General features: G+C 34.3%; 1 protein-coding gene across 1 annotated transcript in view; it reads left to right on the top strand.

The window, feature by feature from the left end:
- LOC138315908 (inositol 1,4,5-trisphosphate-gated calcium channel ITPR1-like) overlaps positions 1-17,108 on the top strand; it is a 129,614-nt gene that overhangs the window by 22,372 nt on the left and 90,134 nt on the right. Inside the window, 3 exon segments of the mRNA XM_069257277.1 lie at positions 7,350-7,423; positions 16,423-16,565; positions 16,758-16,844. Of these exon segments, the coding sequence (XP_069113378.1) occupies positions 7,350-7,423; positions 16,423-16,565; positions 16,758-16,844 (304 nt within the window).

Below are 17,108 nucleotides of genomic sequence, written 5' to 3'. Positions count from 1 at the left end.
CACTGGTATAACAATTAGGGAAGATCAAGGTCATTCTGGAAGGCGAGGGACTAGTTCTTATGAACACCCCAAAAAACCTATAGATATATCATCTTGTTCATACTGATACTCATTGAAAATGTTTATTTTCGGACTTTTCTATGTTCTCGCAATAATCCTAAACTTTTCTTGAAGTCGACAAATATATATCTTGAGTTTTTGAAATTCTGTTAAGCTAAGGAATGCAATATACCGAGAATGTGATAAAAAGTTCAATGATTTGTGATTATATTATAAGACAGATAACTTCCTATATAATTTAGTGCAAAAAGGAAGGCATTAATCCTAATTTTCAAGGTGAGCGAAAATCGTTGCTATCCAAATATGTTTCGCGAATTGTCTTTTCTATTTCCACGATTATCTCGTCCATTCCTCGGTACAATAAGGGCTCTAAATATAACAAATCCGTATTTTGTCATGAATATGTAATCCAAATATTTCAGTACTTCAGTGTTTATTTGTCGATTTCAACCGAAGATCTAACATTTTACTTTTCAACATCTGTTTTTGTATAGCGTTCAACGTACATTTCTCATTTTCTGATGATAGGGTTCATATATAAGTAACGTATGGTAATTGGTCACTTGTCTCCCGGATCTGTCTACATACATAGGAGTCCATGTTTGGGTTTTGAATTAATTAACATTACACAAACAAATTATATCTTCATAAAAATCATCGTATTCTTTCATTTGGACGGGTGAGTTTTGGCTTATTATCCCAGTTTTTATATAGACAGTACAGCTGTATGATAATCCATGGCTAACCGGTACTCATAAAAGGCCGATTAGTGATGGTCATATGTGCATACATCTAAAACTGACCACCCGGTGACCGGAAATACACCTGAAATAAGTCATTCCATCTGGTCTTCAGATCAGCAGACATTTCATACTGACCACAGACAGTTGACCAGCGGGATTCCAACCGTTTTTTACACGTGGATTATTTCCGTAGAGCTATCCTAGCAGATTGACCATATATTGATATAGAGGTACTATCTCTCCTCCGTCCATCATAATGTGTCCGGAGAGAGGTTATCCTACTGGACATCGGGAAGTGACCAGGGAGCTAAGCCTGGTTTAGAGTTCACACGTTCTGCGGGGGTCTATCCCCCGCCGTCGGTAGATTGCATTGTCTTACTCCGGACGTGTCCATCAAATTCAACTTTTTGACACATTCTTATCTTTTACTTTGGAGTCTGTATGTATACACGTATACGTTTTATGTGTATATCTACGATAAAAATGTCTTCCGAGTCCCACTGAGATTCAAAATGCTATCGCTATAGATAAAAAAATATAAATTTATAAACAAAATACTATAAACAAAATGAAGTAGACCCACTTGATGAGGCCAGAGGCATACGATACATCAAAATCTATGATGGAGTGGGATAACTGATTTAGATTTAATAGTAATTTCTGATAATTTAATAATAATAATTATTATAGTATATCAATTTTATTTGAAACTAAACGACAATCAGTAAAGTCATGGGATGCTATCAAATTATAAACAGTTTTTATCGTAACTAAATAAGGACTACTAAACTTATTTAATAATAAACATATTATCGTAACATGTAAGTACGTAAATAACATTTTTAAATAGAATTTTGAATCTTATGAAAAAGTTATCACCATCATTTTTTCCTCTCATGCCATTTCAGAAATCTTATCTATAACATACTACAATTAAAGGTATATGCTCCTAGCTGTAAAGACGAAGTATGTACAGAAAGTACAATTTATATATTATATATGTACTCATATATGTACGTATAGTACATAGACATCTTACGATCACTAGAGAATTTCCACAACAGTATCCCTTTCTATCCTCCGCCCAGACAGGCACAATGAAACCCTTGTCCAAATCTACATAACCATAAAGGGAATTAATGGCCCGAAAACTACACAAAAACCACCAGACCGACAAATACAGCAGATATTTTTTCTTTAAACATACTTTTATTGTTCAACATAACAACAGGGATAAGGCACAAGTTATCTCAACTTAGAAACGTCTTCTCCCAGAATTACATTGTAAATATACAGATCTACAATAATATACACTATAACCAATTAGATTGTCTAGAGTTAGATATTTGTTTAGAAGAGGAGAGTTGAAAAGCCTGGAAGAAAAACGGAAAAAAAGGGGGAAAAGGGGCGGGGTTAAGTCTGTTGAAGTGAAATATTCTTAAGTGACCTTAGAACCGATTACTATTTTCTATATAGGTCTGTACGGATTTAAGAATATAACCGTTTTGCTCGTCTGACAGGTTTGGAGAACCACAAAGAATAACATTAATTGTGACATTTCAATATCGGGAAATCTTGTTAAATAAAATTTATCGTTGTCTTCTTTATAATATACATTCTAAAAAATAATGCAAAACATTTTCACATTCATTTCCGCATTCACATGATGGGTCATAGATTATATTTAACAAATCCTATTTTAAACCGCTACAAGCATGTCGCAACCTTGTATGTAAAACTTTCTGTTTCCTACTATAAAGGGATTGGATTTCGTTTTTATGTTAACCATGCTTGTATGGAGCAATTCCTCTAAGAATATATTCTATGGGGCGCGTTAGCGCCCCATATTGAATATATTCTTAGAGGAATTGCTCCATACAAGCATGGTTAACATAAAAACGAAATCCAATCCCTATATTTACACTCACACGACTTTATATTTATATTTTATGCAATAAAATCGTCATTTGAAAGTGACGTAATTATTCAATAAAAGTCGGTCAAAAGTGGGAGGAGCTTACTCAATTGAACAGCGAATGATGACGCTTCACGTAAGGTAGAATTATTCATCCGCGAAGACAAAAAAGTTCAATATTTTAGTGTAAAATAAACATGACAAACAAAGTAAATTTCAGAGATAATTTTATTTAATCAGATCAGAACTTTAAATATATATTCAATTTTGCTAAAAGTTAATATATAGCGTAATAACATAAAGAATTTGTACACGGCCACATGTGTGAACTCTGTGACCGTTATTGTGCAGCGAGGCGAAGCTGACGCATGCTTACACACTGGAGTTTGCCGAAGTTGTGGAATACCGATTTTCAAGTAGCTCAATGTGTTTGAATTGTCGTCTGACTTGACGGTTTTACATCCTTGGGAGCCATGTGATTATATAATCTACGCTTAGATCCATATTGCCATCGATAGATAAAACAAATTCACTTGTGTTCGATGGATGCAATGTATTTGTGGTGACGCGGAACTGTCAACACGTGGATTATTAGCGGTGCATGTTTTATAATACACATGATTAAATACTCAAAGAACAAAGACAAGAGGATATGTTTATAACTGACCTCTATCACAGGGTCTCACACCCGTCTACCCCAAAGACTCGATCGTAGGACGAACATAGGCACAGAGGTAATGTTTACATTTGACACCCATCATTTTTAACAAAAATGAAAGCACGTCGCCCCGGTCGGGATATTTTTTCCGTTTCTTTATACAATTGTTAATTTAAAAATTGTTTGAATCATATATAAATATAAAACATGTATATATTGTTTACTTTTTTCCAAAATTTTATGAAAAACAACAATATACACGTAATGTTGCGTCAAAATGTAAACAAAGCCATGTGTTTTCTTTTTTAAAAAAGTAGTCCTTTTACGTTGCACAGAACATTTCCTTACGCAAGTTCAAAGTTCAATGTTACCATGCAGTTATGGTAAACAAAATCGGCTAGTATTAGCGTATAGTGACCAAGCCTAGCAAGTGTAAATATAAATAAATATAATGCGTCAAGGTTTTGTTGAATTTTAGATTTAAAACAATTGATAGATGGTTGCTCTCTGACATCGATTGGTAAATTATTCCATAACCTAACGGAGTAACGGTAGACGGAAAAAAGATTCATAAGAAATTGATAATCTATAATTTTAGTGTAATTTTGATTATTTTCCATTCTGATTTTTGTGAGCGATATCATACTATTGCATCTTTTCATTCATCTATTTATTCAACTCCATGTTTGTTTGTTTATTTATTATTCATTGCTTCTAGGAAAACTTAGATTGTCGCATCCATGGGATGTAGATCAATGCGTTTAAAACTTATAGAATCCGTATCATGTATAAAACTCTTAGAAGCGATAAATACACATCTCATGTAATCCGTGTATGTCCATGATGTACAGATGGACTTGTAAAAGTTCAGCCATTTTTGTTATCATAACGCCAATCATTCCATATAGGTACATACGAATGATCGATGTTGTTTCCATCAACTTGCATATTTTTGTTGATTGTTTTCCTTCTGTAATATATTAAATCCCCATGGGTGTTCGGCACCACTCTCCTCGGTAATAAACAAGTATTTTTCAAAAGCACTAATCGTGATTTTAAGTAACCCCCCCCCCACCCCCCCATTTCTATCCACTGAGGACAACATGTTGAAAACACATGTCTTGCCCCAAAGTAATACAAATTACGTTCACGAAGTTTTGCAGGCACCTAACACACGGAAACTCCGCACGTTTTGTTGAGTTGAAATGATGACGTAAGAATTCTTGAAGTTAAACATTAAAATTTAATAACGGTAACTTTGACTTGACGGAGGGATAATCCGGAGTTTCCAGAATATACCAGATGTTTTCCGTACAAAGTCTAGGGCCTAACTAACTGAACTAAAACATTACATGGTTAAATACATGAACAGACAATGGAATTGTAGATTGACAGATGTCGCTTAATTATCTTAAGGTGTCAAATTAGACTGAGGCAATAGGAAGATGACCGGGCCGCTTAGTATGATAATCGTATCACGTAACATAATGGACAGCTTAGCTGAGTTATTATACCTATACGACAAAGAATTGATCAATATTGACATGTACAGAAAAGCTGGAAATCCGGAACTCTATACATTGAAAATATTAACAATATGAATTCTATATAATTGTGATGGCTTAAAAATATATTTACAGAAGAGCCTTATGAGTAAACGTATTTCGTTTCAAAGTCAATTTTAGCACTATGCGTTTTATCACAGAATTTCCTTGTGTTAAACACTTCGAGATGTATGATAGAAGTCCGTTCTTCTGACTTACTGCCAATATATCCCTACACAATCGTCTAATATTAGCCATACATGTAAATACGCGAAATCTGGACCGTGCGCGAAAATAGGTCGAATGTCGGTATACAGGCTGAAGTTAATCTATATTCCTAGACGTTATGTCCACGTTAACTTACAAACACATCATTTCGTATATTCCTCAAAAACTGATATACAAAGATTAAATACAAGGTAAATACATTTAGAGTTATAGTAACTGATACATGTACACTTTATTTTAGTTAGAATTTATTTCATGAAAATTTGAGCAAACAAAGCTCGAGGTATGCACCAAGAAGCCTTGCTGGTTTGGAATTGGATGTGTAGAGCTAAGTATTTAGCAGGACAAAAATAAGTAACCCAGTACACTACAGAAATGTGATGCAGTGATGTGTAGCATGTGTTAAAGAATCTATAGCTTCATTAATTAATACGATATTCTACAGATTAATGGTTTTATTAATTGAATTTATAAAATTATAGTACAGGTTCCAAGTGAAATCGGAATGAGTGTAAAATATACTTATTTGGTTCGGGTTTAGGACACTTCTGTAAGCGATGCCTATATACGTACATAGCGATGCGTTATGGAAGACTTCTGTTTTTCGTTATGTGTCTCGATGCGATACAGCTGAAACAATTTCTCACTTAAAATCTCGGCCTTACTGAAGGATGCTGTAAACGTGGATATACTCGCGAGTGTTTAAATCCGCAATTTTCATACAATGTAAAGATTTTGCGATATTATCATTTTGGCGATAAAAACCTTTCAACTTAGTATATATATATATATATATGTTCGTATCCTAATATGTAATCGTGTTCGTTTTGTATGTCTCGATAAAGGGGCAGATCGCTTAAAAATTTGACAATTTTGTTTTGTCCACACGGTTGGAATTACTTCCTTGTCCCATATATATATGTATACATACACCAAATATTACACGCTGTGAAATTTTCGCGTTAAAAAGTCCATCGCTTATTAAACAGACAACAGTTGAAAAAAAAAACCGCGCCTCGGGTACCAAAAGTCCAGGCAATTATTCGATGGACGTTCTATTCTAAGTGTGGACGTGTTTCTGAGAAATCAAATAATTTATTTCATATGTAACGATTGGAAAATAATTGAAAAGCGTAACCTATCTGGAACAATTTCTCGAGTTATGATTAGTTTGTCTGATAATCTGTGGGGATTTTTGTATTCATAGTTAGTCGCTATGTTAACACTTAACCACAGGGACTTGTAACGTAGGTTGTAAGAAAGTCTGCTGTGTATACATATGTACTATATAATATTGAAAAGTCCATGTGTACTATACACAGCAGACTTTCTCGCAACCCTACGTTACAAGTCCCTGTGCACTTAACCATACATAATGATAAGAATAACTATACTTTACTGTGAAATGTTCACTGTAGAAACACTTTTTAGGTATATTTGTACACATTAGAAATTGTAATTAATTATAGATGTTTGTTTGTTCCGTTAATTACTGAGCGAGACACTCAAATTATACTGAGGCTCACCAGACGATCATTTCAGTTCATGAAGTCCGGCGGGAATAGTTCACCGGCGCGGGTTCTATGTACTACACAACATCCTGTATGCGGTTTGATTAAAATCACCACGTGAAAAACAAATCGTGCACCCTAATGCGGTTACATTATGGGAGTCTCTCATATGTTGTATTCTCTTGTTCTTTGAAGTTTATTTTATAATTTGTCTCTGAGGTCAAGTTGTCAAAAGTGCAAACACGTAAACATGGATTAAAAAGCATCAAATTAGTTCGCGGTTTTTAGAAATACATGTTTACTGGACACAAATGAATTGGATACTCTCTACAAGACCAATAGAACTCTCATATAGCATTCATTTGCCAGTTCTTTAATATAACTTGAAAAGTATTCATTTGCCAGTTCTTTAATATAACTCGTATAATACATTGTATATTTGCCAGTTCCTTTACCCGCTTTTGTTATCCGTTTTTACAATAAGGTTAGGCGAAGGTCAAGGGCAGGGACACATTGCTTCAGCAACACTAGGGATGTTTGTTTGTTCTAGTTCTATATATCAAGTGCTGAAGTTAATTGTACACTACATATAAATATCTACTGTCTGTTGTTATTTAGATTAAGGGGTATAATATCTATTTTCTCTTGATGATATCAGTAAATTAATAATAAAATACTCTCTTTTTACAGCTCATCAAACAATGGATTGTTTGTGTACATAAATCAGGAACGGAACCGGCCTAAAAATATACCGAATCAACATGGTGAGTAAAAGTTAGAGAACCTATTTCTCACATCCATAAACAAACGCAAATAGATCAATCATCCAATATTTAGTATATAAGAAATACAGACAAAATATTATAAACACCATACGACCTACAATGTACCAGTATCATATCTTTTACAACGCGAGGTGATCTTTAGAATTACGCGACATCGTATTAAAATGATCGGCCGTACTTCTGGAACATGCTGATCACAACAGGGGGTGTCTAATGTCTAAATAATGTAGGATACATTTCCTTTATTATGTCTGAGCGTGGTGTCAAGGTCAAAGGAAACTCGGGCGACACCAAACCAACAATACATATCGATGGATTTCTAGCACCTAAGATTTTGGCGAATTGTTGTTAATGTACCATTAAAACGAGAATATTTAAATGAGTCTGTAACAGGACACTGATCCATTACTAACGCTGTTCTGAAAGATACGTCAGCAACTCTGAGGAATACACAGATGTTGTACAGAGTAGGTGTTTACTGATAAAAATACTGCCGAAACTCGCAGGAGTGGGGTATTGTACCACTCCTACATTTGGTCCTCAATGGATAGAACAGCCATTCAAAAAAAAATGTAATATATTTAATAATATAAAAACGATGAAAAATTAAAGTCGTTCAAAATATCAATGGTATAGATTTTTTCTTCGAAGAACATGTACAGAAACATCTCTATCAGAATTTGAATAATGACATGTGAAACTTTGGTATAAGTATCAAGCAAAACAACGGAAACAAAACCCTATCCAGCATATCAATTTGAATTGAAAATTAGCCTCGACTATATCTAGAAAGCATATTCAAACTTTCAAACGATTTGATGATTAAGTTTGGATTTGATGCATCATTCAAACCAGCTTATGCTAAGTTACGGAAGTCATATATTTTTTTTTATAAATCACTAATTCCACTTTAAGAATTTAGAGAAAATAACATCATTGTCGCGGGATTTATTCATATTTTGCAATTAGAGTATTTAGACAAACGGAGAGATGGTCTGGTATATCATTCTAGTTATAGAAAGATCGATGTGGAATGAATTGACCAACTTGTGACCCTATTTACAAGGAATAGTACATGTAAGCTTCTGTGTTTAAAACGTTGGAAATGTGAAATCAATGGTCAATAGACGAAATGTGGGGTTTGCTATGTGTACTAAATCAACCGCAGTCTGTTTCAACAACGGTTTTAACCACAAGATACGTTATCAGATAGACTCCTGTAGCCATAAACATAACACTGACGTATCAAAAGGGGATATTATATGCAATCACATGCACGGTCGAAACGTCGGATGTATCAGTTTTTCGAGGTGGCAATCAGAATTGTGGTCGAAATGTCCGACAATCGTCAAAGGGTATGTTATTATTTTGAGACAACTCGTACCTCACTCTATGCTGTAAACATAGCGCCTATCTCTTCAATCTAATAAAATACATGTTTCCATTATCATTACGTGTGATCGAGAAAATCCCACAAGTGGCAACGTCCATGTGACCCTTAATAACGGCCAATCAAATTTCTGCCTGCAAAATTTTGACAGTTACGAAGTCTTCTCGCCCCAAGAGGACAACATACATGTAGCTGACCGTACATGTACACTGGGACGAAATGTTCACCTGAACAGAACCATGACCCCCCCACCCCCCCCCCACCCCCCCCCCCCCCATGGGACGTTGTCAGATCCTCTTTTCACCGGAGTGGTCATAAGAATATGTATTTTAATCAGATTTAACACATATATTGCTATTCACAACCGTGGTTTCCTGGTGTCCACCAATCTCCCTATACGGCAAGTTGCTCCCATTCTGACTTAGAATTGATCACGAGGAGCTTGTGGCAACTGATCCGTGTATAGTGACTGCCTCTGAAATTTGTCGTTCGAAAGGCTTGAAGAAGGTCTTGATGACTTCACACTTGAAGTTTCTAATGTCACCTTCGTCTCCTGGGTGTTCTTCGAGCAAGTGCTTAGCCGGAGCATTAGAGAGATTGCCGCTCTCTACTTGGCGCCTTTGTTCCTGGAACCGAGTATAGGCATTCCAGAAATAACTTATACCTGATACTTGCGGCGGATACTTAAAGTAATCCGACATCAAAACCATACAACAAGATTTTGGAAGGTATGACGACTCCCCAAACAGAACCATGTATTCCAGGGGAGTCAGCGTTCTCTGTTACCATGACAACACCAGTCACACATATGTTAAAGGACCACAACGTATTTGTCCGAAACAAATATCAGAAGTTAATTAATAACAATTATTATGTCAGATCATCTATATCGGTGACCTAAGATGAAGTTAAAACATCAAACAAAGGCAATGATCTCTGTGTTAATCTATGTTCACAGATAATGTTTCATTTCGCGGTATTTCGGACTACATCGGGAAACATAGACGACCCGTGTTATGGAAATTAACATTTAATTGATCTGTTTAAAATTTTCAGAAAGTGTTGATAAGAGTAGAATTAACTTTTAGCTAATAGCTTTTGGGACTCGTTAAACTTATTTTGGAGTTAAAAAAAATAAAATACGTTTCACTAAGGGAAACGTAGTTCATGCGCTAACGAATAATGCCTGTTGCCGTCAATGTCATATATTTAGTGTAATGATGTTATCGGCTATATATCTCTGCTAAATACGCTGCACAGTTGCAGTTACGTTCAAATAACTGCACGCAGCTGCATACATTATCATTTATTACTACGACATACCATGCCATTTGGTGCGTACGTTTACCGTGATTTTTATGCACTTATATATATATATCAAAATGATTCTTTCCCCTTTTTTGAATGCACGTCCAGAGTTTAAAAATATGAAGCAAAATTTTACCCATATATATAACTCTGGTCGATATTCAATACTAGCCGCAATATACCGCTCGACTATCTAAGAAAATTTCTGTTTACCAGAGGTCCTGAGTTCGATCCTGATAGAGGCAGTGATAACTATAGAGCGTGCACCCTGTTCCTCACATTTTTACTATTATAGGGATTAGTGGCCTGGCTCATATGTGCAAGATAAAGGCAACCTTCTACTGGTCATAAACCAATGGTTAAAGCTGTACCATAAAGCTTTCTATATTTGTGTTTTAATGATACATTAATTATAAATAATTTACATTGATAATAACGTGGGTGATTCATAGAACTGTGATAAGAGGTAGAGAATGTGGGATTGATATACAAGGATGTTAGTGATAAAAATATAGTCTTATTGATATAACATAAACTATGTTCACTGCATGCTTGCTTCAGTGCTTTAAACTTTGAACAAGAATCGTATATATCAATATAAGAGGAACAAGCCCGCTGGTTCCTTAGTGCACGCAACATGCATATTAAGTTGTCTTTAAAACGAATACCACATGAAAAATACATTAAGATACAAACAAACGTCGCGCCAGTTGTGCACTGATTAGCAAATAGTAGGCAATAGGTACAGAACGACGTCATTTCCGGTTCCTCATTGAACTGTTTTGACTTCTTAGTTTTCCTATTTTCTAACAGTTGACGTGTAGCATGGGAAGTGTATACTTTTTGTACAAAGGCAAGCAAAACAAACTAATGTAATGAATGTTCATATTGTAATGTACCGCGAATTGACGGAATAGGACTTTTATGTTGCATATTTATCTGTAATTTGAGTTCTAGTTATTATCAAATATTTGGGACTATAGGTGTATAAGTGTTGATATTATTATTAGATAAGAATGATGTTTTCGCGTTGTATAGAGATCTGGAAATTAGCTACATTTCCAATGTTAAGGGTCTGATAATAGATCTTATCGGGACAACAGGTTTTGCAATGGGGCCTATAATATATCAGAATCTCCAATCCCAGGTTAAGAATGCAATGTGATTAGGTCATTCTATCTTCACCCAAAGATCAATAATGTCTTGTTTAAAATAATCGAATGTGATTGCCCAGATATTGTAATTGATCCTTTCAAACGTCCATCGAATATACTTAGAGAAATGATGTCCATGCACTGGCTTTTGTGCTTACATGGCAACTCCAACAAAATTGCATTTTACAATCACAAAACTAAGATTATCACAATAACATATGCAGTAAAAATTTGTATTTTTGTACTGAGGGCTAATTATATGAATGTACATGCATTATCAGTGTGGAACAAATCTTCCGTTCACGAATTAAAACGATATAATTTGCAAATGAAAGATTTTCATATAAATGTTCGTATTAGATTCTAGACACTTAAAGCTTTGTGTCTTTTATTTAGTTTCATTCTTCATATTTTCACGTGTCCTCGTAATAGCATATAGATCGTTGACTAAATTCCATTTCAAGTTAACGGAAACAGTATCTATGGGTTTACTGTCAGTAGTTAAGTGATCATCTGGACGCTATTTCATACAGGGGAATGAATGAAAAATAATACTCAATAATACGTAACGTGATTATCTATTTGTGAGTATTATATATCGATTATCCATTTTATGTGACATTATTAGGCAGAGATACGATCTGATAAATCTGTTTCTCTGGTCACTGACCTAGATGATCACAAATCCATGTTGTAATATAGAGAACCACCCTATTTAACTTTGACCCGATATACTGCTCCCTAGAGAGGTAGAGTTGGTCGAGGATTCGAGAACTGATTCTTGGTTATGTAAAAGAATTAGCCTGAGTGAATTGTCCCTTTAAAACGATATAATTTGCAAATGAAAGATTTTCATATAAATGTTCGTATTAGATTCTAGACACTTAAAGCTTTGTGTCTTTCATTTAGTTTCATTCTTCGTATTTTCACGTGTCCTCGTAATAGCATATAGATCGTTGACTAAATTCCATTTCAAGTTAACGGAAACAGTATTTATGGGTTTACTGTCAGTAATTTAGTGATCATCTGGATGCTATTTCATACAGGTGAATGAATGAAAAATAATATTCAATAATACGTAACGTGATTATCTATTTGTGAGTATTATATATCGATTATCAATTTTATGTGACATTATTAGGCAGAGATACGATCTGATAAATCTGTTTCTCTGGTCACTGACCTAGATGATCACAAATCCATGTTGTAATATAGAGAACCACCCTATTTAACTTTGACCCGATATACAGCTCCCTAGAGAGGTAGAGTTGGTCGAGGATTCGAGAACTGATTCCTACAATAAACAGGACAGATACCATCGGATACCATCAAATGTGTAAATTACGGAGTCCACGTATGAAAAATCATCGAGTGGAACAGCTTTATCGTACATAAATAACACATTAAGCATTCCAAACTTTTTTGTACTTCATTAAAATTCAAGAAAGCAATAACTAAACTCATGAATTGAAATAAAAGACATTGTGTTTTGTAGTATGAATGTGACATTGTCGAGAGGATGTGAGTTAGCTCTGTACAGTGATCTGTAACACTATAAAGGATGGCTCGGGAATACACTTAACCTCCCATTTTGTATAGAGCGTGATGCAACAGAAATATAAAACCGTAGGAAACTACATCTACTTCTAGACTTACCATTAAGAAGTGTAAGGTGTGAGATCAAAGAATTTTGATATTTCCCCGGAAAATTAAAAGCTGATCTTTTTGGAAAGATATTATGTCTGCTGAGATTAGCTAGAACAGGTACCTTACACAAGTTTGTATACATGAATAATTCCCTGGTAACTGTTATTTTGAGACGTTGGACACAGACGTCAAATATCTTTTTGTGACACGTACAAATCAGTTACGTGGCCTTACACAATACTAGTCCGCTAAACCTGCCTATATTATTAGGCTTTTTTTATTTTTTTTTTGCCTAATATATATTATATATATTAGGCAAAAAAAAAAAAAAGAAAAAAAAGCCTAATAATATAGGCAGGTTTAGCGGACTAACTCAATACAAGTCGTCAGACTGATTATACGCACGTGAGGTAGTTTAGCAGGAATCAAGCTCCTGAAGGATAAGGAAATATATAATGGGATACCAACATGCATTGTCATTGTCTCCACATATATTATAGTGTAAATAGGCCAAATTACAGTGTATGCACCGGTAATGACTCGGCCAGGATTGCTATCTGCTCAGTCTCATTCGGCCACACAAGGACCTAGCACGAAAATTTTTAACCAACAGTATACATATAGTAACGTTACTATAATATATATATATGTATACTGTTGGTAAAAAAATTTCGTGCCAGGTCCCTGTGGTCGGCCATTGTTTATGAACAAGTCGGCTCGCAAGGAATGACATTGGTATCTGTGTAATTTGTGAGTAATTAAGACAAGATGTGTAACAGGTGCGAGAAGGTGTGTAAGTTTAACAAACCGTGAAATATATCAGATAAATACTTCTGGAGATTTTACAAACCTCTTGCGCGGCTATTGTGTCAAGTTTCCAAGAAGTGGAGCGAGCTTTTTTTTAGTTATTATGCATTAGCTCTGTCCAAGATGACAATACAAATGACCATTAATGACATAAATTATGGTTAAATACTAAATGGGCCTGCTCCTGTTTTTGAGAGTGAAAAATACCATTTGTCGGCGGTGGAGCATCTTTAACATACAGTTGAAAGTGTTTTGTTAGTTTAGAACTGCAAAAGAAATAAAAAAAAAGCAGGTTTAGCGGATTAGGTAGGTGCGAGATACCCGTGTAGATCTAGTACTTTTCTGATACCAAATGATTAAGCGGATTAGGTAGGTGCGAGACGCACCTACCGAATTCGCTAAACCTGCATTTTTTATTATTATTTCTTTAGAGTTCTAACCTTTTTTTCATTTTTGTATGTACTACAGGGACAAAACTGTCAAAGACATCACAAGTTGGCACTATTCAATAATTTGACCAAGTCTTTTACAGTTTAGCTCCGGATCCACATGGTTTAATTTCTCATAATTTGAGTTCTGAAAAATGTATATTATTTTTGCTTTGCTTCTAGTACAGGCTATTGCCGGAAAATCTATGTTAAAATAATTAACAAATTAAATATGATTTAGTGAAGATGAACAAAAAAAGACATTCATGCATAAAGGTCTACAGTAAGTGTACTAGTTCATCATCCGTTCCGCATTCAGTTTCACCTTTCCAGAACTCTTCAAATAGAGGTAGGAAACGGTTCAGCAGTTTCATATTAGGCCTAGAGAAAAGCAGAAACCGCGTCAATGTATGAAGTACTCTCATTACATGAGAGTCGACTGGTCAGCCGTTTTTTTTATTGGACGTTATTTTGCTGACTAGACACGACGTGATGTTCCAAAAGTGTCTCGTCGTGCTATACCTACCTCTAACATTGTTGGAGTATGCATATGTATGAAGATATGGTTTACGTGAATAAGTTAGACCCCTCATATTCCTTGATGGAATTTCCAATATGACATTCATGGAAACAGATGATGAACGGTAACACTAAATAGTTCAAAGTAGAAGACTATGTTCTGGTTCTAACAGACGATATCTAAGTACTTGTACACACTACTCCAACAATGTTTTATTTTAGAGATAGCAGAGATTTAAATATAATTATTTAAATCTCTGGAGATAGTGTTGGTTTGATTTAATTTACTTCATGATTAAAAATTAATTTCACTTTCATGAGGATTTTGAAAATATGCTAATTATCATTAGTTTAAACAATATATTTATTCAAATATATACATATACACCAATACATACAGACGGCTAGGATGGGAAAACAAGCTAAAAGCTTATATTAATTCCTGCAATGATTATCATTGATATCCCTTTTAAAATAATTTATTTATTATGATAGAGTGTTAATGGCTGTTTCACTCAGGGTTGGATACCGTTAAGAAAATAAAGAATGTCTGTCTGTCTCATATAGATTGCTTTTGCTTTAACATTGTAATTATATAAGAAAATACACAAGTTGTGCAAACAATGTATTTTTCATTATAAAACAGAGCTGCAAGACTGGATGATCATGACCTTATATTCACTGCTTGTCTCCTTCATTTAGTCATGTTTTACTTGTGGATTTCCTTAGAAAATGATCATGTGTTTATTTTTTCAAATACCAATAACAGAATAGGTACTTTTTAAAATGGCCCGGTATGTAGCGATTTACTATAATGGTTTTGAGTACCAGTATCCAACCCTAGTTTCACAATGAATTAGGACAGATAAAGACACAACTTGGTAAACAAGTACATGGGCAGTAGGTATATAAGTTCAGTTCTCAAACATTGCTACCTTTTTTTCTCTGATATACATGTATTTCTTCAAATCATCTAAAGTGTTAATTTATGCGCAAGAGTGAAATTTAGGATAAGCATGTAAAGTTTGACAGTGAAAGTATCCTCATGCATTTTTTGTTTGTGCTTACAATCATATTGTTAGAATACACTCAAAAAGTACATTGTTTACAGAAATTAACTAAATATTTATGGTTTACTAATAGAAAACACAAATTAACCCAACACAAAAATAACTTTGTTTGCAAGAATACTGGGCTTTAAAGAGTACAAACCATACCATAGAATTTCTAAGAGTACAAAAAATTAGCCCTCGGGATGTAGAAGAACAAGTTCAGTGGAAGTAGGTCATGCTGGTTTTGATGTGAAATACCTGTAGATTTGCACTGTATTAAGATCTGAAGTCAGCATCAGAAGAAGGTACTTTGGAACAGGACTATAGAAAAACAATAAAGTGTGCTTTAAGAATTTTTATTTATAGAAATTACTGAAGTTTTGTATGCTGGTATTAGATAATACAAAAAATAAGATTTGAAAAAAGGGTTTTCTACAAAAAATAAAAGATTTAAAAAAAGGGTTTTCTACAAAAAATAAAAGATTTAAAAAAAGGGTTTTCTACAAAAAATAAAAGATTTAAAAAAAGGGTTTTCTACAAAAAATAAAAGATTTAAAAAAAGGGTTTTCTACAAAAAATAAAAGATTTAACAATTATATGTTTGAAATATTTTTTAGAAACATGACCAGCATTCTTTTTTTGATTTTTTCATTATTTTTTTTTTTTTTTGTAGCTGTTGTGTTCCAAATATGTATACAGAACAGATACAAACTCAACAAAAAGTACAGAAAATGGCAGAACACCGACAACAGAGAAAATTCCTCCTCGACAGAAAGTCCTGTTGTCGCCAAACAGGGTCTTGCACTTCAAGCTCGGGTAAGTTTGTCGTTGTAGTATGTCATAATCAAAATAACATGGTGTAGTTAAAATTTCCATTCATACTCTAAAGAAAGTTAAAGCAAATCATGCCTTGCTCTCAAGCCTCATTATATAAAAGCTTCTGACACCAGTTCCACTGCATATGTAACATCTGCTAAAAAACTTGTATACTTGGTTTTGACATTTCAGTTGGCGGCAGAGGCCGAAAACAAAGATAACGAAGCAGAACAGGCGAGGCAGTATGGAAAACGGGTTCGGTATGGGGAGGTCGTACAGGTGTGTATAATGTCAAAAATTTACATGAGTTTGAAACAGGGAAATTTTCTTGAGTGGCATTATGACTACAACATCTGATAATAAGACAATGGAGTGCAATGCATGTGCATATATTCTTAAATCCGTATGTTAATGTTGCTCAGTTTCATGAAAAGCATGCTTACTTTGCCATTCTACAATAAATATAACATTCGATTTCCAATTTATCGTACTATATATAATTTCTATATGTAGTACTATTGATCACTAATGCAATCAGAATTG

This window comes from Argopecten irradians, chromosome 2, assembly GCF_041381155.1.
Source record: "Argopecten irradians isolate NY chromosome 2, Ai_NY, whole genome shotgun sequence".
In the NCBI taxonomy this organism is placed as follows: Eukaryota; Metazoa; Mollusca; class Bivalvia; order Pectinida; family Pectinidae; genus Argopecten; species Argopecten irradians.
Note: the sequence above shows the minus strand (reverse complement) of the source record. Positions and strands in the feature narration are given on the sequence as shown.